The following is a 23,890-nucleotide window of genomic DNA, read 5'->3' as shown; positions in this document are numbered from 1 at the left end:
AGAGACTGACTTTTCAGGTGTTCAAGACACCATAGCACAAAGTTGGCTTAATCCACATCTGAGAGCTTCTTCTGAATCAACAGTGCATAGGAGAGCAGCATGACATTTATAACTGATTACCTTCAAACAAAAACAAAGAATCCCAATTTTGTTTGAAACTTAGTGTCACAAGATGAATTTATCAATGTAAAGGTCCAGGTGCATTTGAAGAACATGGAATCAAGGAAGAAAGGGCTTTTACAGAGACAATGACATGTCATCAAGCTCCTTATAAACACACTGAGGACAAGCTCCAACCAGCTTTTTCATTGCTCCCCTCCTGTATCCAAAAACTGCACACACATACAAGCAGAGGTTCAGAAACTTCCTCATCTGAAGGGTAGATGGACAGAGCACCCATGACTCTAAAGTGTCAAGTGACTTAATAGATGCAGGTGAGTGAAGAAAGAATCATACTCAGGTGCTATGTGCCGAGAAGATGTAAGAATGCCTAACAAGATGTTAAGGTGGCCTTTCATGAAAAGAGTACACAATTTTTAGAAACCAAGAGGATGAATGTACATGAGGGAATACAGATAATGACAAGAGAGATGAGAGATGCAAGCCCAGGGAAACATTGACCAAGAAGACACAGTTACCTATGGTGGAAGAGGGAGCTTCAGTCTCAACTGTGTCAAGCTCCAAGACTGCATCATAAAAGATAAACAGAAGTAAAACAATGTAAGTAACATTTAGGTACTCATTGATGTTTAATTCAGAGGATACAGAACCTGTTGTTTATTCTGACTTGATATAGACTGCCTTCTTGATAGGCTAATTTTTTATGAGAGATACTCTCAGCAAATGAGAATTTTATTCTAACTGGAATCTTATGAAAAAATTTCTATTACAAAACAGACGGATTTTCAAAATAGTTATATAAATATCTTCTTATTTGGTAGATTACTGTTTAAAATGCCAGTAAGGTATTTTAGAGGAAGACAATCCCTGGCTAGTTGGGTGTTCTTCAGTCATACACGTTAAGGAAGAATACAGGGTCAGCCTCCCATGTGTATTTCCCAGTAGTGCTTACCCAAATCACCTTCAAAAATGTTCCAGACACAGAAAAATCAACCTTTTAGACATTACAAGTTCAGAGAATAAGACCAAAAAGTGCTTTAATAAAATGGAATCCATCCAATAATCAGGTATAAAATCGACCAATTTCCCATACATTGATTTCTTCACTTAGCATCAAAATGTTAGTGTGGCTACTTTGAGAAGATAACGAACAAAATAGTAATAATTTGGATTTCTGTGCTTTATGTGATATGTAAATACTTGCAGCAATATTTTCAATAACATTTCCAAAGAAAAAACCTTGTTAAACTAAGCATGAAAATTATGTTTACCGGATTTAGTTGGTGAAATGTCTGGTTTGGCTGAGGTTTTGGGCTTAGGAAGTAATTGCTTTGGTGGTTTTGAATCTGAAGAAAAAAGGGTGCTATAATTAGTGCCATAGCTAAGCTATAATGTAGATCAATATAATTTATATCAATTTTCCTATTTATAGGTCAAGATGGTGATTACCAGGCTGGATTTGGGGTACATCCGGTCTCTGTGTGGTTTTAGGTCTCTTGGTTGGTTTTGGAGCTGAAGAAAAAGGTATTTCAAATTAACATAATGATCATGGCTGTGACTATCAAAATTAAGAATACATGAGCTGAGTGAAGACATAGTATAAATTCAATGTATATATTAAAATCAATTTCTGGGGGTGCAAGGGTGGGAAAACTGTCCATTTTAACTACATACTTGCATCATTAGCTTTTCCTGAAAGAAAAAATCCTCAGGAAATGTTTCAGATGTGTCTCTGAGCAAAAGTAATGAGAATTGATATAAGGCTTTTTTCCTATATAAATCGTTTCAAAATGGAAAAAAAAAAGTATATTAGCTAAAGTATATTAGCTCTATTTTTCATTGATAGGTTTATTTGGTTAAAAAAAACCAGTAAAATAAAATTATAAAAGTTGCTTATAAGGAGACCTGGAAAATAATCCAGAAATACTTGATATTACACATAAGAAATGATGTTACATGACTATTGATTTCTGGAATTTTTCAAAGTAAAGCAGTAATGAATTGATTATGGATGCCAACAAGTTACAAAGAAATAATTATAAACACCATTATTAGTCACCAGTGTTAGTACTAAAAACAGTAAGACCATCTTGGGACTTTTAATGTTTTCAAGGTACAAAGGCCACAACTAGTTTTATACTGGACCCTACACCAAGAACAACCGCTTGTTATCCAAACATCCCCCAAACCATTTTTCAAATAAACAAAAATGCTGAAGACAACATTATTCATGCAGCTTAAGAAAGTCTTACGAGTAGAACAAGCAAAGCAATGAAATTATAGCCACAACACTAGAAAACATTTTTGCCATTTTTTCAGTCCAGAATGAGCCCAGAAGTCACACTGAGACACATGTGGCTGAAGGATAGGGTCAGCAGAGAACCAGGAAGTTGTGTCCAAGACCACAGACCTTCCCTAAATGAGCACACAGACTCCTCTCCTATCTTCAGGTTCTTCAGACCCAGATAGGAAATGAGAAGCATGGAATGAAACTGTGAAGGGGTGATGGGGTGGTAGAACTGCAGTCATGCCTGGGGTGGAGAGCAGAAAAGCCAAAGTGACAACGGTGACCATGACTGGAGGGGGCAGAATTACCGACTGTGGGAACCAAGAGCTCCAGTTGTACTGTGGCTGGTTCCAGAGCTACAGAAGCAAAACACCAAGAATACCAGTTATACTGAGAGGTGGAATCAGGAGGAAGGAAACATTATGCCTCTACTTAGGATGATCTGCCTAAACTGTGTACTTTTTCTGAATGTGATTTCCCACTTATTTTTCCCATTTACCTCTTTTTGCCCATTATTTTCCCGTACCTCATCTGCCACGAAAAAGTATCAGATGTAAGATTTTTAAGGTGAATTACTTTGATAATCCACTTAGTAGACCAGTTTTCTACTGTGTGTGCCTAATGATTACAAATAAAAATATGAATACTTTATATAAAAATATAAATATAAAAAGTGAGTATAGATGATTACATATAAAAAAAATCAACTACTATTGGTTCCTAAAACTTCAGTAGCTGGTGGCTCCTGAAGCCGAGACTACCATATCCTACTTTCTATGTTAATTTGGAACCCTGAACACCACATTTACCAGGTTTGGACTTGGGCACATCTGGTCTGCGTGTGGTTTTAGGGCGGGGGCGACGACCTGGTCTTTTGGTCTTTGGTGGAGCTAAAGAAGAAAAATAGCTAGTTAATACAGGAAAGTGATTTTATAAACTGACAATAAATTGTTACATATATCTTAAAAGCATTTTCAAGCCATTTTTACTTCTGCTTTGTAACTGTCTATTATTATTTACTCAACTAAATGAAGTCTTCAATAAGTTTTTTTTTTTGGTCAAAGAATTGTAAACTCCCTCTTTTTACATTTTAAGATGCGAAATATCAAAAACAGTATGGTTTAGAAAAGACAGTCACATTAAATAAAAACTTGAAGGTATATGCTCAAAAGGAACATGGGAAAGGTTGCTTTGGGAAGCCACTAGGGATAAAAAAATTAAGTTTATTTGACTTAGGATTCAAAAACAAGTCTTTACTTAGCATTTTAAAAATACACAAATCAACAATATCCAAAAAGTCTTTGTATTCAGAAATTGTTTCAAGGAGGCAACTTAAAAAATAATATATATTTATAAATTATGTCAGGATTCTATTTTTTTCCAGAATAGCAGAATGTACAAACAGAAAACAACATTGAAGTATTACCCCATGAATGTGAGCCTGCCAATAAAAACACTAACAATTAGAAAAGAAGAAACAAAGGTCACCCACTGAATAAGTGTATAAGCTTATATTCCCAGTGTTCCAGGTCCTGAGGCTGCATGAAAAATCATCAAGGAGGAATCAAAATCCAAAAGAAATATGACAAAATTTAAATATGGGATATACTTAATGTTGAATTTCTAGATTGAACAAATTTAAAGAGTAAAATTTTGTCCACATAAGTACCTTTTCTATTTAAATCAATTTGTGCTTTTAGACAAAGTGAATACAAATAGAGCCAGTCAGTTAAGTTTGGAAAGAAAAATGGAAAAAAAGGGGCATGATTCTTATTTGAAAGATGTGAATGTAATAAAGTAACCAGCAGCTCATAATATGAAGGAAAATATTGGTAATTGGCTAAGATGTCCTCAGAACACATTACTTTTTTTTTCTTTTGAAGAAAAAGAAGCTGTAATGATTGAGGTTGGGTTGTTTATCTTCCCCCTCTCTGCTTGGATTTCCTAGTGACACATCAGGGCATTTATATCTGGAAAGTTCAAAATGCTTTTCAAGAAAGTCTGCAAATGCTCGAGTTCTGAAAATACGAAAAAACACCTCCCAAAATGAGAATGCAAATATGCCATAGGGAAAGAGGCCAGGATACCCTGCTGGAAATAACCAGGTTAGAACAAGCTAAGGATAAAATCCTAGATCATAAGGCCAGACAATGGAGATGGTGTCAAATTGAAATCAGCATGGCTTCATGGGTGTCCCAGAGCCTGTGTTCAGTCAAGCACAGGCACAAAGTGCATATTCTGGCAAAAGCGGCTGGAATAAAGACCTGAGGATAATTAAGAAATATTTTAAAAGTAAGCCAAAGCTAAGGGTGAAACTGAATATAGAAGATGTTAACAAAGATCATTGGTTTTCAGTGGTTAAAGGAAGCTTCATTACCTTTGGTTGTCTGTGGTGTTGGTGGAGTCTGAGGTTCTGGGGCTGCAACAAAAGCAAATCATATCAAAAGCAATGCTGAAGACCACATTTAAGAAATTAAATGTTCTTTACCACAAAGTGTTCCTTCCTTGGTGAATGACTAGGTTCTCCTTGCTTCTGACAGTGATACTCACCCCATCTCCTTTCTGCAAGCCACAATAAAATAGGAATTCTCATTTTTGTTGCTGATATTCAGCTGTGGCCTCGCTACCTGATAGTCTAACAACTGCCCCTGGTGGCAGAAGAAATACTCATTAAATGGAGACCAGGGTACTTTCTCAGTGGGGGCTCTGAATTTCCTGTCACCTGTCACTTTGTTTCTTGCAGTTAGCCAAGTTCACCCAAGGAAGCAGGAAGAAGTGACACACCCACCAGGCAGACCTGTTCCCAGACCTGTGCTCTGTGAATGATCCAGTTTTGCTGGACTTGACAGTTTTTCACCAAAGACAGGAATTAAACTTATAGTCCAAGAGGGGGCAGGAGTGTTCATGTGGTACTCTGCATAGTGACTAGCATCTATTTACACATGAAACAATCCATTTGGGTTAGCAATAGGTATCCAAAGCAGTCTCAGGTTTCATGAAATGCTGAATAAATTAAATAATAATATTATTTAAACATTTTGATAGATAATGAATGCTCAAATTCATGGTAAGTAAATTATACCTCATGCTGGATGTGGTTTTGTTATATAATATTTGGGCTTTTGAAAAGATTGAATGTCTTTCAATAGTTTTCATATTATTCTACAGAATAAAAAGAATCATTCCTTTTTCAGGAAGGAAATAAAAAAAAGAATTCTATTTTTAAAATTAAAAATAATTCTTTGTTTTTTTTCTCCTTATAGAAAGAAATTGATTACTGTGGCACTCACTGTTCATCTTAAAAGGATTTACATCATTCTGCTATTTATACATTTCTTATAATTATCAGGCATTATCTCTGATGTTTATGGAGGAGAGGGTGTGGCAGGTTTGGGAGAAGTAGAGAAGGAAACAGAAACTGTAACAATAATTTCTATATAGCAAGTAAATGGCTTTTTGGCAACTGGAACAGAAAATTTAACCACAAATAGTGCAGATAGAGAATTTTCAATGTTTCCAAAAGCAATGTATAATAGCACAAGATGCTACTTAAAGGCATGGTCATTCATTACCATGTCTGTGGCCAAAAATAATCTTTAAGTAAAAATACAGAAGAATAAAAATTGAGTGTGAAAGAACAAAATTAAAGGGCAATGATTAAAAAAACCCCACATATACCCCAGAATTCTTAATTCTTAAGAACTTGTCCAGAAATAGATTTAACAGATACAGGGCAAAGCCATAGAGAAACATCAGACTGAAGTAGACACTGACGTAAAACTTCTGTGTGTGTGAGAGAGGGGGAGAAGAATAAATGAGTCTGAGGGTCCCATATGCTATAGGAAAAGAAGAAAGCCAGCATTAGTATATGAAATATAACAAATATCAAGAAAGCATCTACATGTGAAAATATCAAGGAACAAAAATTTTTTTTGAAATTTTAAAGTTTCATTTCTACAAAACTGCCTCCTAAAGGAATAAAAAGCAAATACAATTTGCTATTTGTAGCATCTTTTAAGTTCCTGACCAAGACTGATGGGGATGGAACCCCATAGGTTGACACCAAAGCCAATTGCACTAACAGCAGTAAATTTAATGTTCAGTAAGAACAAGTACAGCTTGTGAAAAAATAGTCTTAAGATATTAAAGATAAAGGCATAAGATAGTCTATAACCAAGCTGAGTGGCCTATAAATAACTAAACCACAACCTCAGCATAAAACAGAAATATACAACACCTTCTTGGATGTGTGACTGATAAGGAACATGGTTTGCAATCCTATCACCCACCACAGGGGAGAGCTGCATCACACACACACACACACACACACACACACACACACACACACACACACACCTATAATGGGGGCTCTTTCCCTTGTTTTGGTCCACTGAATGTTATTACCACCTTGAAGATTACTCCAGAGGGAAACAATTCTTATTGTGTGAGGTGAACAAGTCAGGACATGGTGGCTTTGAGAAATGTACTGAACTGTGATTAGAAAACAAGCCCAAACCAATGTGGATTTTCACTCTCTAACTTAATTGTCAAGGAAAACCAAAGAAAAGCATCCCATGTGGAAAAAAGGAGGAGTATGAGGTGAGGCCAGGGAAGGTAGTGAGTTCCTTAAGTCAAAGATTTTGGCAGTTTCTGTGCTCTTGTGAACCTTGTCCAGAAACAGAACTTTTCTGCAGAGCTATAAAAGTAGCCTTCTCTAAAATAAAAATTTAAAAGCTAGACCCAAAGAAATGGTTTGCAGAGACCCAGTTAGTACCCTATGTTGTCTAAGACCACACAAGGTCACCTTGACTCCTTGTGTGTAGGTGTGATCCTGAAGTAGCTTGCTGCGTGAGGAAATGGGTGAATATTCTTAGGTGATTAGAAAGTTTAGAAATCAAAGGAACATAAACATATTAGCTTCCAAATAAAATGTTCTACTTTAAAGGAAATGTCAAATTAAAAAGACTCTTTACTCAAACACCTCAGAATGGTAAGAACACACCTTCCCACACTTATTTGTATTAAGGAATGAATTTCCTCTCAGAAATCTTTTGTCAGAAACCACTAAAATAAATAATATAGCTTATATATAAACTGTAACCAACATTTGGAGAAAAAATTGGTAAATTAAATTTTATCTTATAATAACACAAATAACATTTATTTAAATGTAGTGACCTAAACATGGAATAATATTTGTTGATCTGCTTGGTAGGAGTCCTCTAGTCATAATAATTGTTACTGCCTTACTCCAAAGCCCTCTAAGCATACTTTTAAAATAAATGTACATGAAGTCCTTTCCAAATACAGTTGTCAGAATTCTTCAAAGGCTAGGAGTTCAATTTTATAACTGTGCTTCTTCGTTTAAATACCCTCTCCAAGTGGGTAATTTTAATCCCACTTCTCTGACTCAGAGATCTCATGCATGGTCAACTATACTCCCTTTGCCTAATCCCTGATTTCCTTCAGTCTGACACCTACACCTGGAAATCTGCTTCTCCAAAGGGATTTATGAGACTTCTTTTTGTAAGCAGTTACGATTTTCTTCCTATCCACTTTATTGCAAAAACAAATCATGCCTGCTTAAGCAGAAAATGTCTTGTTTTAATAATCCTACTATGTAAACATGCCCATTAATGGAAATGTAAGTTTATTATCCATTAAACATTATAGTGAGAAATATATTTTTCCCAGAACTAAAAGTTTAAAATTTAGAAAATAATAACAACAATGTTTTCTATAGAAAATCTTATAAAAAATCCAAGAGGGCTGTATAAATTTTGGATGGACAGAAAACATGACGACTTTGGTCATTCAATATGTTCCACAATCCGTAAGCAGAAAAACTTCTGTTTTTATTTAAGAGAATCCCTTTCTTCAAAAGAACCGCCTTTTTTTTTTTAATTCAGCAAAACACCCTTAAAATCTCCTGAGAGGTAAACAGAAGCCAGTGTTTAGACATCAGCCCTAATTAAGAAGGCTTAGAGAATAAGAAAAATACAACCCCTTTCTGGTCTTGCAGCTTAAGAACTGAGAAACCCCCAAACAAGGCAGAGTTCTTAGAGAACAGAAACACTTCTCCTCCTTTCAGCTGAAAGGCTATTATTATTTAATGCAATCAGAACCCCAGCCAACTTTGGTACTGGAAACTATTTTGTAGTCCTAAACAAGAGGTCCTCCATCCCTCCCAGTGCTACATTTCTGCTTTCTCTGCATTGGTCATAAATGCAACCACCACAGCTCAGCTCAGAGCAATGCCAAGATTGCAAAGGGGGTGCTTATGAGGAGATTGTTCCATTGCAGTTTTGCACCTTCCTTGAAAAAATATATTGAAGACTAACAAACAAATCAGAAGTTCTTTGCTCCAAAGAACTGCATAAAATAAAATTTCAAAACCATTTTGGGAATATTTATATAAAAAAGTTCAGGGTAAATACCAGATTTAGTATGTGTCATTTATGGAATGAGAGGAATTTTAGGTTTCAAAGAAATATAGACTGCGTTATACTGAGATGTGGAAAATAAAGAAAAAATAATGATCAAATCAATATATAGGCATTTAAGTATCTAAAAACACAAAAGAAAAACCTTAAAATCAAATACATGTTAAGTGGAATGAACCCACCATCTTGGAAGACTTTGGAAATATTCCATTAAAAGATCATTTTACATTTCATTCACAGAGAAACACTTTATAGAATACACTGATAAGTTTCTGTGTGGTTTGGAAAAACATGTCAACAGTTAGATATAACACTGCCTCTAAATAGTTATAGTAATTACTCAAAGACAATGATTTTAATAAATTAGTCTAGTTATTTTGCACTCTTCCTATTTCTCAGGTACATCTAAATCATCAAGCACCAGGTAGAAAAAACACATTGTCAAATTTAATATTCAATGATAGGCCTAATGCTATGATCTGATGCATAAAGGAATCCCACTAACCCTAAAATGAAAGGTCATTCTTCCCAGTGAATTCTGGACTAGAACTTGAAGGCCTTAAAGAAATGAACTGTATTTATGACCCAGTTTCTAAACCAATGACTAGGAGAGGAAAGGCAGACAGGAAGTAGCAGTGGTTCTGCTGCTAGCACAGGATGATATCTGAGTGCTGAGTTCAGATCAACAACTGTAGGACCAGCTATCCACAAGCATCATAGTCATGGTGTTGGTGAAGTCTATGAGATATTCAGTGTTCTTCAAATGAGCCATTTAGGATAACTACTGAGGCAGTATATAAAATCTAAGTACTGGGTTTTCCATGGTGAGATGACAAAACAGATCCACTAAGCACATATCATTATCGTCCAGTGTTATCTGTTTAGGTTTAGGGTCTTTAAAAAATTGTAAAGGTAATTGTTCCAGGACTATGGTTCTTTCTTGTGAATGTGTGTGATAAAAAGAAAAATAGATTATCCTAGAGATAATGAAATATCCTCCAAGATGGAGCAGAATGACCCCTTCAAAATCCTACCATATTTAATAGTCAATTTCAAAGTGTACAATGGGTAAAAGTTTGGGGAAAGAAAATTTTAAACTGTTATAACAGCATAGCTCATATAAAACTGCATTTATGTTATAAACATAAGTAGAATTAGGTCAAATCCAGTTTGTCAAACAGGATTCTTAGTATATTACTTAACAGTGAAGAATATCATGTCCTGGTTGTAAGCTACCGGAACCACTCAAATTCAGCACTGCAACATACATTGTTTCTCTCCTTCTCCTGCATCCAAATTCCATGTATATATTGAGGCCTGTACCTTAAACTTTCTTGGAGCTTCTGTTTAAATATTATAGACCCTGAAGTTTTATTATCTATGTTTTGCTCTCATTGTTATGTCTTATCGTTTCAAGATTATTAGCAACTTGAAAGCTAGAATCATCCTTTCCATTTCAGTCATTTCTTTAGTGGAAAACTGAAGACTTAGTAGGCACCAAAAAAAAAAGAGAGAGAGAGAGAGAATTATCAGCCTATCAGACACTAGAACACAGAGCCATACCAAAATAAATAAATAAATAAAATAAAAGATGAGTGCTACTACATATCTCATTCTCTAATGCTGGGCAATAGCGCTTGTTTCTAGGTTTATCCCAAAATTTACATGCACAAAATTCAAACAATTCTTAGTAAAATCTTATTGGAAACATTTGATTTTTATTTTGTATCATTAATTATTTAATTATTAATTTCAAATTTATAAAGAAAGTGTCCTATAGAATCATGTAACTTCTTTCTTATAATAAAGAGATGAACATGGTCTATTTGGAATTAAGTATCCTTAAAAATTAAAGAGAGATTTATTTACCAGGCTTAGTTCTTGGTGTTTGTGGTCTAGGGCGTCGTTTAGGTGTAGAAGGGGTAGATGTAGTTCGCTGGGGAACTGAAAGAAGAAGACTGAATATAACTTTCATAAGTGACATTTTTGGGGGGTCAGATTTTTGTCTGTAAGCTTAAAAAACTTCTTGAGTGCCAGAGCTATTTTATATTTCTCTGTGTTCCTAGAATACCCAATCTCATGCTTTATAAACATTATGTACTAAGTGCTGACCAGGTCAAAAGGAATTAAAATTCTACAGGAGAACTGAAGCTGTATTGACTAATTAAGTGTGAAAGTGAGCACCCCGAAGGCATTTCAGAACACAAGGTACAATTAAGAACTCAAAACGATAACAGTGGAGAGCAGGACAGATGCAAAATAAGATATCTTAGATTTAGAAAATGGAAAGTTTAGAACTTCCATTTGTAGTTCATGACTGTCCTTGCCAGGCATTAATGAACTCTACATTTAAATAATTTTCCATGATAAAATGTAGGTTGTGCTTCCTCTCTTTTATGTATCTTTCTTCACATATCCAGTATTGCAGAGCCTACGTGGTGTTCTTTACACTTAGACCATTCTGAATGAAATAGTCATATTTAAAGGTGCTTAATATGAGGGAATATATTTTAAAATAATTATCATCTAGGATTCTGCTGCTGTTTTCTGGTTGACTAAGTTGAAAGAAACATAGGAAGGAAATTTTACTTCAAAATATATAAACATTGAGATTATGGAAATTATTTGAAGATTATCCTAAGGCTAGCAAACTGGATCTCTGAAGAGTTTCCTGGTAGAGAATGAAGTGAAATGTTTAGTCATGAATATATTTTAAAAAGGCCAACATGATGATTGTTTTTTGTTACTTTACCCGTTCCTTTCAAGCACACACTATACAAATGTCATTAGTTACCAGGTGTTGTAGGCTGCATTTCAGGACTGGTAAAGGTTTCCATTTTTTGAGGAACAAACGGTGTTTCACTTGCAGCTGAAAGTACAAACACCCCATCCCATCAAATAATCCAGTTAAAATGAGGTATCTTAAGAATTTCAACGTGCTTTTAGAATCATGCAATGCACATGCTACACATATATGAGTAAGGATGGAAATGCATGTCGTCTTAAAAGCTGATGGATGAAATTATGATTTAAAGTGGGGGAAAAAGCTAGAATGACAGTTGTTCAGTAGCTGATTCTAGGCAGAGTCACCACATGGAAGTAGGACAACTCAGGCCACAAATGCACAAGATGAGATGATGTGGATGATGAAGATGTCCATGCGGTTTTCAAAGCTTTTCAGGACTTTAAGGATGCAGGAAATACCATCTATCACAGTTCAGTGAAGAAGTTGGGGGAGGGATGAAAAATGAAATATAAAAGATGCCTGTGTTAAAAATACATATACACGTCTATTCAGAAATAGGAAAGAGACAAATGTCTAGATGTGATGGAATGAAATGGTCATTCTGAAGAAAGGCATTCACATAGATTATGAATTTTTTTGGTGGAAAACAAAGCACAATTTTTTTCTGTTAAAAACATTACCTAGTGTTGCCCTTGGCTGCTCAAGAGTTCTAGAAGTTTTAGGTGGGACAGAATCCAGAATAGGATCACTTGTTGCTGTTGGAATAAATGTCAACATTTATAAAAGCAGTAGAAGGCCACAGGAATAAAATACGAACTTGTGAGTAATAAATTATGCCTCATGAGGATAATATCAAGAACACTTGAGGGACTCCTGACCAACACTTTGAAACCAGTGATTCACCAGGAGCTGAAGATGAGCTCACTTCAAAAAACATACATACTTTAATAATACTGGCCAAATTATATTGTTATATCATGTGAGTGTATGAATATGTAACAAATCCCACTGTTATGTACAAATATAATGCACCAATAAAAATATAAAAAAGAACTTAAATATCAGAAACCATGAAAAAGTAGATTTACACATTCAACTTATGCCTTCTGTTTTATAGTTAACAGAACCCACTTGAGCATTCTATTTCATTGTCTTCTTGCTGTGAAAATTCTTCACCTTTATTTGTCATGATACAAATAATGCTAAGACTACACTTAACAGAAAATACCAGGCACACGTTTGGCAGAGACCAGACTTACTTTGAATCTCCTACAGTGCTTAGGTATAGTAGGTGCATAATAAATAACTGCCATAGGGAACTTGTTGGACTTAGACTAGCTGTAAATGGAGCAGTGAATTCCAAAGATGAGACCCACCGTCTACAAATGGGTGACAAGAGACTGTCTATGGCAGGATTTCTCACCTAGGCACTGACAATTAGGGCAAAATAATTCTTGGTTGTGGGAAGATACTCTGTGCACTGAAGGGGTTTGGTAGCATCCCTGATCTCTGTCCACTAGATGCCAATGGCACTTCCTCCCAGATGTGTCTCTAGACATCACCAATGTCTGTGGTGTAGGGGAGGGGGTCCCACATCACCCCCATTTGAGAATCGCTGCTCTACAGAAAACCCCCTAAGCCTCTAAAACTTTTTCAGAATAATTTCAGGCAAGAGAGCAATAGGCCTTTTACTTTTCCCCAGAGGCAACCCAGTCAATCTGCAGCTCCCTCATGTGACAGAACTGATTGACTAATAAACATAAAGAAACAGTCAGTGGGAATCTTGGGTAGGTTCGCTTCCTGACACACAGAGCTGCTCTTCCCTTTTGGAGCTCTAGAATGCACTTTTTCACTCTGAATAAACTAAAAGAGACAGCCCACCTAGTGTTGTCCAAACACCTGGGATCCGGAGACATAACCAAAAGACTAGGCATACCTGTGTGGGCCTCTGATATTTCAGTCTCATCTGAAGTTGTAGAACTTGAGAAAACATCATAAGTTGCTTTAAAAAAAAATGAAACAAAAGAGATGTTAATGTTGATTCATTTTGAAAGATTTCGTAGTATATTTTAATTCTGGCTATAGGACAGCTCCATGTAAGTATGAGCAGATTTAAGCATTCAGCTGCTGGCCTTGTCACTACTGGGTTAGCAATCACCACCACTGTGTTAGATTTTGGCTGCCTTGCTCTGAGCTGCAGGATTTATATAGCAAGGCTTGGCGCTGGCTCTGGGGTGATGTGAATACAGTGCTATATGTTTATAATGAAGTGATGCCAGCTCTAAATCAAGTGCTTCAAAGAATATAAACAAATAAAGTCAGATGGCAGCTTAGGGAAAGATTTCTAAAGAAGGAAATGGCAGTCACATTGAAGCTATTTGCATAAAGTCTACAGCTTAGTCTTTCTGCATAGTGAAAGTTGCCATCATGATATCTCACGTGTGGATAGTACTTTACACAGCACTTTCTCACACATCAGCTTCTTTAACCCTATTAATATCCCTGAGAAACATGGGAGGTTGGCATTATCCGCACTTTCTTGATAATGGGGTGTTACAGTTGCAGACACACACCAGAACTGTCATGTTCAGTGCATTTTCCACTCCATGGCAGGACCAGGAGCAGCAGGGCTAAGACCAGGACCCATGCAGCACCATCCCTCCTGCCATTTTACTTAGAGACAGCTTTTGTTTTGTGTTCCTCCATGAGCCATAAGCCCTTCCACAGTCTACACTGCTTTAAAGATCAATTTTATATGAAATAAAGAAAGGGAGATACATTTAAACCTAAAGATTGAATTATTTTAATGCAGGGATAATTTTCAGGATAACATAGGAGCTAAACCTGCAAGTAAAAACAGCATTAGATTACTTTTATTTTTTATGCACAAAAAATCATTACTATGGAGAAGTAGAGAAAGCAGGATCTAACAGGAGATGACATTGCTTTCCTTTTCCATTCAAATTTGCTATATAGAAATACAACAAAAAGGAGGAAATTCACAAGATTTACTCATTGGGGTTACTTGTAATTCAGTGACAATTTAGTGTTTCTGTATCACTGCTGGTAGGAACCATAAGAAAGATAATATGAGATGGTATGACTGTCTGAAAGCAGAGGACAGCTTGTGCTGTCAACATATCAACAGGCCAGGAAATATATTCATGATGGTTAATCTACTCTTTACAAAATCTTTAAAAAAATATTGCAAGTTAAATATGCACATATATTAGAATACATCTATTATATGGAAAAGTTAGACTCGTTGCAATTTTAAAGGGTCAGAAAAGAATGAATAGTCTTTTAAAGGGCAAAAATATGGTATCAGTCTCTGGTCTTAGACTTTCTTCAATTCAGGTTCAAAGTCATGGATCTAGCAATATCATCTCCATCTCCTACTAAATAAATTAGGAAAAGTTTACCAACTTGTATTTAACCCTCTTATCCTAGCTAAGAAATTATGGATAGCTTGACTTTTTTAAAATTTATATTACTGTTTTTGAAAAATGCCAATTACTGTTTTTATGTTATCCTATCTCCCAAACCTCCCTTCCACTAAGTGACATTGGACCAATTTTCCTATAGTCCATAATTTTGTTCTAAGAGATGATATTTATTCATCCTGCATTTATTTTTCATATTTACAACTCTCTACCATTCTGGAGGTTCTAAACCAGGTTGCCAACTTTCCTCAAGTTACTCTCAAGTCATTCGATGTGGACAGATACCCTCTCCTACCATCCTCCAGCAAATGAAGTCTGACTTCTCACAGCATCCTTCAGATTCAAATACCACATTTGTCAGAAGACTTAGTGTTCGATATTTCTATTTCTGTAGTTTCTGAGAGCTTAAGAAAAAAGAATACTGAAAAACATACAAATACCACCCATGCCAAGTTTTATGTAATTTGGACAGCTTTGAGAAGCACACTGCCTCATCTTATCCAGGAGTTAATCTTCTGACTCTGAAGTTATAGCTGTCTGAGGAGAAGACGGGGTTGAAATGAATTCTCTAAAAAGTTCCCTGAAAATCAATAGCTCTTAATTTCTTTTCAAAACTCAGAAAGGAACAGAGAGAGAAAGGAGAAAAGGGAGAGGGGATTTCATTAAAACAGAGATCAGTAGAGTAGATAAAGGGGATTGAGGAGGAGGAAGGAGGGATGGGAAAAAGGAAGAAGAATGGAATGAATCTGACGAAACTTTTCCATATATGTACATGAATACTGCACAGTGAATCCCAACATCAAGTGCATCCACAAGATGCTAATAAAAAACTATAAATAAATTACAGAAAGATTAGTACAGAAAGAAAAGCATGGGGAAGGGAGAAGGGGGGAAGGAGGAGAGGGAAGGGAGGAGGGGGAAAGTTCTGGGAACTGATTTAGAGCAAATTATATTCCATGCTTTTGTGATTATGTCAAAATGTATCCCAATGTTATATATAAATAAAAAGAATTTTTAAAAAGGAAAAGAATAAAACCTCTTGTATATGTACCTCTATGCCAAAGTAAAATTCACAAAACAGTTAGGCCTAGTTACTGCAAGTCTACTCCAGCTACAAAATTGATAAACAGTCCAGAGAATACTCCCATATATTATGACTTATCACCTCTCTGTAGGGGATAAAATGTTACAGCTGTTTGAAACTAAGCAGTATCTTTGATCTTGAATTCAAAGAACATACATGGGACCAAAAGTTGTTAGAGAATTCTAATGCAACAAAATAGGTAGTTCATTAGGTTGTAAAAAGCAGTATTAATTTCCTTACAAAAGCAGTAATGACCGGGTACAGTGATACACACCAGTAATCCTAGTCTCTGGGGGTAGGGGTGCTGAAGCAGGAGGATCACAAGTTCAAAGCCAGCCTCAGCAACGTAGAGAGACCCTAAGCAACTTAGCAAGACCCTGTCTTTAAATTTTAAAAAAAATTTAAAAAGTGGGGGGGACTGGGGATGTGGTTCAGTGGTTAAGTATCTCTGGGTTCAGTCCTTGCTATCAACCAAACAGTAATAACTTACCATTACCTTCAGATTTTTTCAGAAAAATATTCTTCTTTAGAACTTCCTAAGACCATATTTGTTAATCACATTTTGTTTGCTGTGCATTTTTACTTTAAAAATCTAGTGGATAGAAATCCTACCATGAAAACGCCCTGATAGTGCTCTGAAAATGTGATCTCACACAGACAAAATGTTTCAAATAATTGAGAATTTATCATTTCATTTAAATTCCTTGAATGTTAATAACCTTGTAATATATTTTCCTTTTCAAACATAAATTCTTAGACAATATACCTTTTTTAAAGTACAAAGTCTGTCATATTTATACACACTAGGCTTATATACTCCAGAGCTCAGTACATGGTGGATCCCCAATAAAATCTATCTGCAAAACACTCATTAAATAAATTAATTAATGGTAATTTTTGACAGATAGGTAGTTTAAGCTTTTTGAAAGGACTTTCTGGCTTAGGTTGGGGAATTATCATATCCTTTAATTATGATACACAAATGTGTGTATACAAATCTGCTCCTCCATTACACACATACCTTCCATGGGTTTGTGTGGCTTTACTCTGCCATGGAGGTAAGACTCTAAAAACATACAAGTAGTAGTAATGAAAAAATACAACAAGTAACCAGAAGAGAAAAACATACCACCACACAGAATTCTCAGTGCTATTTAAATTCATGGATACTGCTTTCTTTGGTTAATGGGAAAACAAAATACCTTTCTGCTTGGCCTTAAAATCTGTTAAAGTATTGCCTGCGAGAAAATGTTTGTGAAATAAAATTAAAGGCTGTGGCTATAAATCTTGAAGAGACCACAGTGAATCTGTAAACCATCTGCTATGCTTGACTTCTATTTTCCTGCTTTCAAGCATCAACACCACTACTCATTCCTACTTTTTCTCTCTCCAGGGCTTAATCCAGTTGGGTGGGCTAGATCTGTGCTAATCAACACCTCACAGGGCAGGCTGTAAGATCCAAACGTAGAGTTTACTTCTTTTCAACGGCTCTGAAAAGTAGAGTCTGTGGCCAAACTTCCTAACCTGTGTACCACTCTTTGTGTATGCTGATCACTTCAACTTTCAAGTCTTTAAATAATTTATAGAGCTCGAGTACATGTTTCAATTTCTTAGAGTTCTACAATGTATGGAAAGAATTCAACACAGAAAATCATAAGAGATGACCTCCTAAAGGAAGCTCCCAAAGTTAATTGCAATGAAAAGACTAAGCAGACCATCATCCATTTTGATCCTCTGTCAGGGTAAGTCTCTGGAAGAAAACTACTTCTAGTTTTTTGTTTTCTTTTTTTGGGGGGGAACTCCAGGAAAAAATAGTTTTAGAAATAAGTCTATAAATTTGGAGAGAAATTCTAAACACTTTCGGGGAAGAAGAGGCAGAGAGATTTCTATAGATAAAACAAACATGAAATCATTTTGCGTTTGAGATCACTGATCTTGACTGCATCCCTTCCCACCAAAGCGCTGAGTCTTTTTTATTCTTCTACCTTTTTTTCATTAAATAATTTAATAAAACTCTTATTGTTTTTATTATTATAATAATTGTATGCAGCAATTCAGAAAGTTTGGGATGGTCAGTTTGGTGGAAAGGGATGCAGTCAATGTGAGACTCCATTCTATTAATTGATTCATACATTATTTCTAAGACTAAACACCTAATGAAAAATTTATATATTATTGAAGATGGAGAAACCAAAGTTCTGAGAGATTGTTATTAACCCATCTCTTTCTTAATCTACAGCTTGCATATTAGTAATCACATTCACAGTAAGAATAAATTTCAAGGACTGGCCAGTCTCTCACAGGTCATTTATTGTTTCTAATCTATCTAGAAGGCATGTAGATCCAGGAAGAACATTTAATTCTCTGTTGTGAAAGTTCTCAAAAATTCAAAGCAAGCTCTATGGCACTGTTTCACTTTTAACTTTTCTGAAGAGAAGACTATGAAAGAAATGAATGAGTCTAACTTTTGATCTTCTATCTTGACAGACCTAAGTCCCTCGAGCATCTCCTCAATATAAAAGAAAATAACTGGCAGCTTCAGGAACTTTGGAAGGACCAGTCTGATGCTGTACACTTAACCCTTCAGATTTCTTAGGAGAAAATCATCATGCAAATACTAATTATTCCAGTGGATAAATGACTCACAGCATGTGGATTACATGCATACAAGTGCATAATTCATCTGGGGGTGGAAGATGAGACCTTTTCTATTTTTCTTAAATTTGCTCTTTTTAGATATACGTGACAGTAGAGTGTATTTTGACATGTTATGTATGGAGTATGACTTTTTCTAATTAGGATCCCATTCTTGTGGTTGTACATGCTATGGAATTCCACTGGTTGTGTATTCATACGGGAACATAGGTAAGTTATGTCTGACTCATTCCATTGTCTTTCCTATTCCTATAGGTGAGAGCTTTTCTAGAACTCCTATGACAAAGGAGAATGTAGTGAGCTGACCAACTTCTAATAGAACAAAGGATCAATTCTACTGTATCATCAGGAAGATGGACTTTTTCCTGAATAACTGTTATAAGCACTTAAGTATTCTAAAATCTAGGTTTCTTTTAATACAAAATATATAAATAATGTTATATTCTGGGACGCAGAACACATTTTATGATTTCCTTTATATACACTATGGAAAATTAGATTTCCCAAGGAAATCACCACCAATCAACTCTACTTAAACATACTTTATAGAAGATTTATACAAAATACAATTCCAAATAATGAAATTGCACAATACAGCTCTAGTGAAAGTTTAGTTCAAATAGATTGAACAAGGAAAAGAGTATATTTGATGATTATATATATCATATTTCCTGAGCTATTCCAAACTTCAAATAGCCTATTCTACTGTTGCCAAAAACTGTTGAAAGGACCCAGGGATTTCAGTAACCAGAATGAAATAATTTTATAATAGTCTTTTGTGTCAAAAGTGGTACAGAATTTTTTTGGAGCACTCATTCTTGCTTTTTTTGATACAGAATGGTAATGCCAAAGTAAAATATATTTTACAATAATAAATCATATATAGTGGTTGATCCAGAGAAGAGTTGCCTGGGAATCCAGGGTGGCCTGGCTCTCACAAGTGGGTTATGGCGCCCTCCTGTCAAATGTCAACAGTTTCAAAGAACACCAATATTAGATGAGATCACTCTGACTTTGATGGATCAAGGGAAAATCAAGAGTATGCTGTAATCATTCAGAACACAGAACAGAAATGAAAACATGAACAGCATCCAAACCACAAGCCTTACTCTGCCACATTCTCACCAATGTGGGCACCTTGTGCTGTTTTACCATTCATGCCTTTAGCTTTGTTTTGCTTACCTTGCCTTCTAGTTAAGAATCACGAAGATACTCATGTCCATACTTACTGCCAATCCAGAGCAAAACTGTACTTTCTTGGACCCTTCTGCCAATCACTTAATATAAGCAAAATTCCTGCAATAAGTCTTTTCCACCATCCTCTAAGAATTCCTCTAGTTACTTATAGTTTGTATTCTCTGTTATCATAATAATTAAACAATTCTAAATATATTCCCCTCGTCGGGGGTTTTGCTGGTCTTTGGGTAAAAGAAATTGACAGTAAATATAGAAGCATTACACTGAAAAACAAAATATATGTTGTTATAATAATGTCATTAATATCAGCTAAAATATATTGTTATAGGATAAACTAAAAATGGGGCCACTGATTTTGTGAGCCACCATTTAAGCACTGTCTCCATCTCTCCATTCTAAAAGCAATTGCATCAGGAAGCTACCTGAGTAACTAGAAAATAATCATATGTACTGAAATTAAATGGGAAATATCAACTTAATACATGTACAAATGTACACAAATCAATTAAAAATAAGAAAAGCTGAAATGAAAGGACTATATGTGAATATATCAACTCTTAAAATCACAAATAATGTATATATGTATTTTTAACTTGAAATTTAACATGACTTAGGAAGTTGCCACAGAATACTTTTACTAGAGTATATATGGATGCATTGCACATTAACAACAACAAAAAAAGAAGATACTTAATCACCCAATCATTTTTTATTTCTTTATAAGAAATAAGTCTTATATTGATTTTATGCCTAAAATGCTCTGTTAGTGACCATTCCTGATGATTCTTGCCTGTACCATGTGAAATATTATAGGATACCACAATTAGGTAGTGCATTTCAAATCTGAATGCCATGCAAGTCACCTGGGGATATTGTTAGATAGCAGATCCTCATTCAACAAACCTATAGTGGAGCCCATTGTATTTTAATTGAGTTTACAGCAATAATATTTTGGTCCAAGGATCATAATAAGTAACAGGAATAGACAAATTAAATGTCAAAAGGGAAGGCTGGGAAATTTCTGGGGCTAAAGCTCATGCCTAAAAATGTCATTTACTAAACAATAGTTGGAGCCAATGACAGGTCCCAACTTAGTGCCCAGAGAAGGCTGGGGATTAACAGTTGGGGTTCCCTGACAGCCTAAGGCTGCCCAGGTATTGTGAAGCAGCTGAATAATGAGGCTGCTTTCTGCTGCATTTTTTTGTTATCCATACTCCATCAAGGTAAGACCAGAATATTCCTCTTCTGGGACTAAAGGTAAAAAGCAACCTTTCCTTTATTGGGATTTCCCATATCATCTATTTTTCTCTATAACTCTGCAGTCTTCACTCACTCCCAAACATGCTCTCCATACTCCCCGGTAGTTGGCCCAACTCAGGCTTTATATACAAATTCATGTTCTAGGTTCTAAAATTTCATAAATGGTTTCATTGAGGTTTCAGTTTGTTTTTTTTAAAAAATCAGAGAAACCAAAAACTAAGTGCTGCTTAAGGAAAACCCAAGAGAATTTTGTGTCACCTATGTCATAGCCCTAAATCTAGGAGATGAAAGGGATCTGAAGCATTTGGTTTGGGAGATCTGGCACTCTGGTGGGATGTGGGACTCGCAGCCAGGGCTGTCATGGTGCTGCAGATAGGCCAACAGAGATGCTCCCAGGCTAGATGTTGCTCTGTAACTAGAATGGAGTTGGGCTGGTGTGATAGCTGGTGGAACTACAGGCTCAATATGACACTACATTCAGGACCCCCAGATTTTACTCTCAGATGGCTGCATTGCTCTTTTTGTACCCACTTAAACTAATTGTACTAGAATGTTAGTGTCAGTGATTAAGGACACCAAGGATTAAAAAAACCCATCCCAGGTTTCCAAAATGGCTCTAACCCATGGAAATTTTTAACTGTGTTGCCACTTGAGAAAATGGGGAGATCGTAAAGACACACACACTTAATTTGATATCATCGTGTATCTTTTACTAAATTTGCACTTATTATATTTACTACAGAAAGGATAACTTGACTAAGATCTGTGTGTCTGGGGGCTTATTCTCCATCCTTTCTCAAACCTACTATTCTGCTAGACTCTGGAGTATACCACAAAATGTTGATGTATTTAACTTCATTACAAAAACGTCTAGCTTCATATGACATGTATTCAAAATAAAGTCACAACAATTAGAAGCTCACAAAAATTAAAATAAAACAAAAAATTATGAAGCAATCACAAAGGATGTTTCTTATGATTCTTTATGCTGAATAGCCTCTTTTTTAGTTGACTGCTAGGCATTAAAATAAAGAATGATGGAGCTGGGCACAGTGGCACACGCATGTAATTCCAGAGGCTTGGGAGGCTGAGGTAGGAAGATCGCAAGTTCAAAGCCAGCCTCAGCAACTTAGTGAGGCCCTAAGCAACTCAGTGCTCAGTGAGACCCTGTCTCTAAATAAAATACAAAAAAGGGCTGGGGATGTGGCTCAGTAGTTGAGTGCCACTGGTTCAATCCCTAGTACCAAAAAAAAAAAAAGAGAGAGAGAGAATCTACTTTTTGAGAATGGAAAGTTAGCTCATTAATTTAATAGGTCGAACACAGGAATTCCCAAGAGAAAAGTAAGATAAGACCAGAAAGTAAAGATAAATAGCTAAATCACATAGTTAGTAAGAGAGCTGGGACTGAAAGTAAGACCTGCTATTAACTCCTAAAAAGTGCAGGTTTTCCTCTCTATCATGGTGTGCTTACAGATTTTAGAACTTGGCATAATAGCTTGCGCACAGTAAGCTCAAGTTTGTTGAATTATTTTACCAAAAATGAAACAAGTATCCACTTGCAAGGGAAATATTAAGCTCGTGCAGCTAAATCAGACATGATTTAACATGATGCACTTTTGTTACTGCTCTCATGTCATTAAACAGATCTCTAGAAAACCAGTGGGGCAATTCATAGTTCATTCTAGCCAGACTCCTAATAATGTATCCAGAAATTAAAACATATATCTTTGAAACAAGTACAAAACATTTGGTTTTTATATTGGGGAAAAATGTGATTCATATAAATATAAGGAATATATTATAGTTTTTCCATTTGCCACAAAATATATTGGTAATCAGTTAAGTAACCTATAAAAAATAAAAAAGATTATTTTTTTTAAAGGATGCAATTACCAGTTTGAGGCTGTACAACTTTGGAATCTTCAGATGGTTTAGCTGTAGGTACCATCCATGGCTTTTCACTTGAAGCTATATTGGAAAGAAATAGAATTTCCTGAGTATTTGTTTTAAAGAGAAAAAGGACAGGAATAGATCACTGGTATGGTGAAGTGGTCACCAGAAGACTGCATCAAAAGTCATTAAGTATTGAGAAGAAATCAATATATGCCCATCCATACAGCATGCGATCAGTGGCTAGGGAGAGACGAGAGCTTCAGATCACACTCTCAACATTTTTAAGCACAGAAAACTAAGCAACTGAATTGCACCAAATAAATAGACTGATAATTTTTACTGAATGTGAAAAAATTTAATCAAATAGGATATTTTTTCTTCTCTTTTCTTTTTTTGTCAAAGAAATGACTTGTTTGCCTGAGTTAACAGAATTAATTAGTTCATCGAGGTTTGCAGAGCTAGGACCCAATAAATGTGTCCTACAGAATAAGCAATGCAAAGCCCTCATGCATGCTAGGTAAGTATCCTGCCACTGGGCTTCATTCCCAGTCCACCACCCACATTCTAAACATCAAATATAAGGTACATTTATTACCAAAAGTACTCCGTGGTTTCTCAAAAGGGAAGGGTGTTTTTGCCTCAGGAAAATCTGGAAGACTTTTTGGAGCTGTAATGAAACACACAGGACAGTTATGACTGGAGGTGCAAATAAGAGAAGAGACTTTCAAAATTTCAAGCTTGCAAAGTCAGTAAACACAACAG

General features: G+C 35.6%; 1 protein-coding gene across 35 annotated transcripts in view; it reads right to left on the bottom strand.

Annotated features, from left to right (window-relative positions):
• The window catches only part of LOC107136359 (ABI family member 3 binding protein), a 227,666-nt gene that overhangs the window by 83,449 nt on the left and 120,327 nt on the right, over nucleotides 1-23,890 (bottom strand). For 22 of the 35 annotated variants that reach the window (XM_048803407.1, XM_048803428.1, XM_048803417.1 and 19 more), the window contains 12 exons: nucleotides 23,724-23,795; nucleotides 23,129-23,203; nucleotides 13,533-13,598; nucleotides 12,277-12,351; nucleotides 11,645-11,719; nucleotides 10,720-10,794; nucleotides 4,785-4,826; nucleotides 3,217-3,297; nucleotides 2,716-2,763; nucleotides 1,570-1,632; nucleotides 1,392-1,466; nucleotides 639-686 (listed from right to left, as the gene is read on the bottom strand). In XM_048803407.1, the coding sequence (XP_048659364.1) occupies nucleotides 639-686; nucleotides 1,392-1,466; nucleotides 1,570-1,632; nucleotides 2,716-2,763; nucleotides 3,217-3,297; nucleotides 4,785-4,826; nucleotides 10,720-10,794; nucleotides 11,645-11,719; nucleotides 12,277-12,351; nucleotides 13,533-13,598; nucleotides 23,129-23,203; nucleotides 23,724-23,795 (795 nt within the window). The remainder of the gene's footprint in view (nucleotides 1-638; nucleotides 687-1,391; nucleotides 1,467-1,569; nucleotides 1,633-2,715; nucleotides 2,764-3,216; nucleotides 3,298-4,784; nucleotides 4,827-10,719; nucleotides 10,795-11,644; nucleotides 11,720-12,276; nucleotides 12,352-13,532; nucleotides 13,599-23,128; nucleotides 23,204-23,723; nucleotides 23,796-23,890) is intronic. The other 13 variants (XM_048803429.1, XM_048803434.1, XM_048803435.1 and 10 more) reach the window with 8 other exon arrangements.

Source organism: Marmota marmota, unplaced genomic scaffold (assembly GCF_001458135.2).
Source record: "Marmota marmota marmota unplaced genomic scaffold, marMar, whole genome shotgun sequence".
In the NCBI taxonomy this organism is placed as follows: Eukaryota; Metazoa; Chordata; class Mammalia; order Rodentia; family Sciuridae; genus Marmota; species Marmota marmota.
This window is presented reverse-complemented; position numbering and strand designations above follow the sequence as displayed.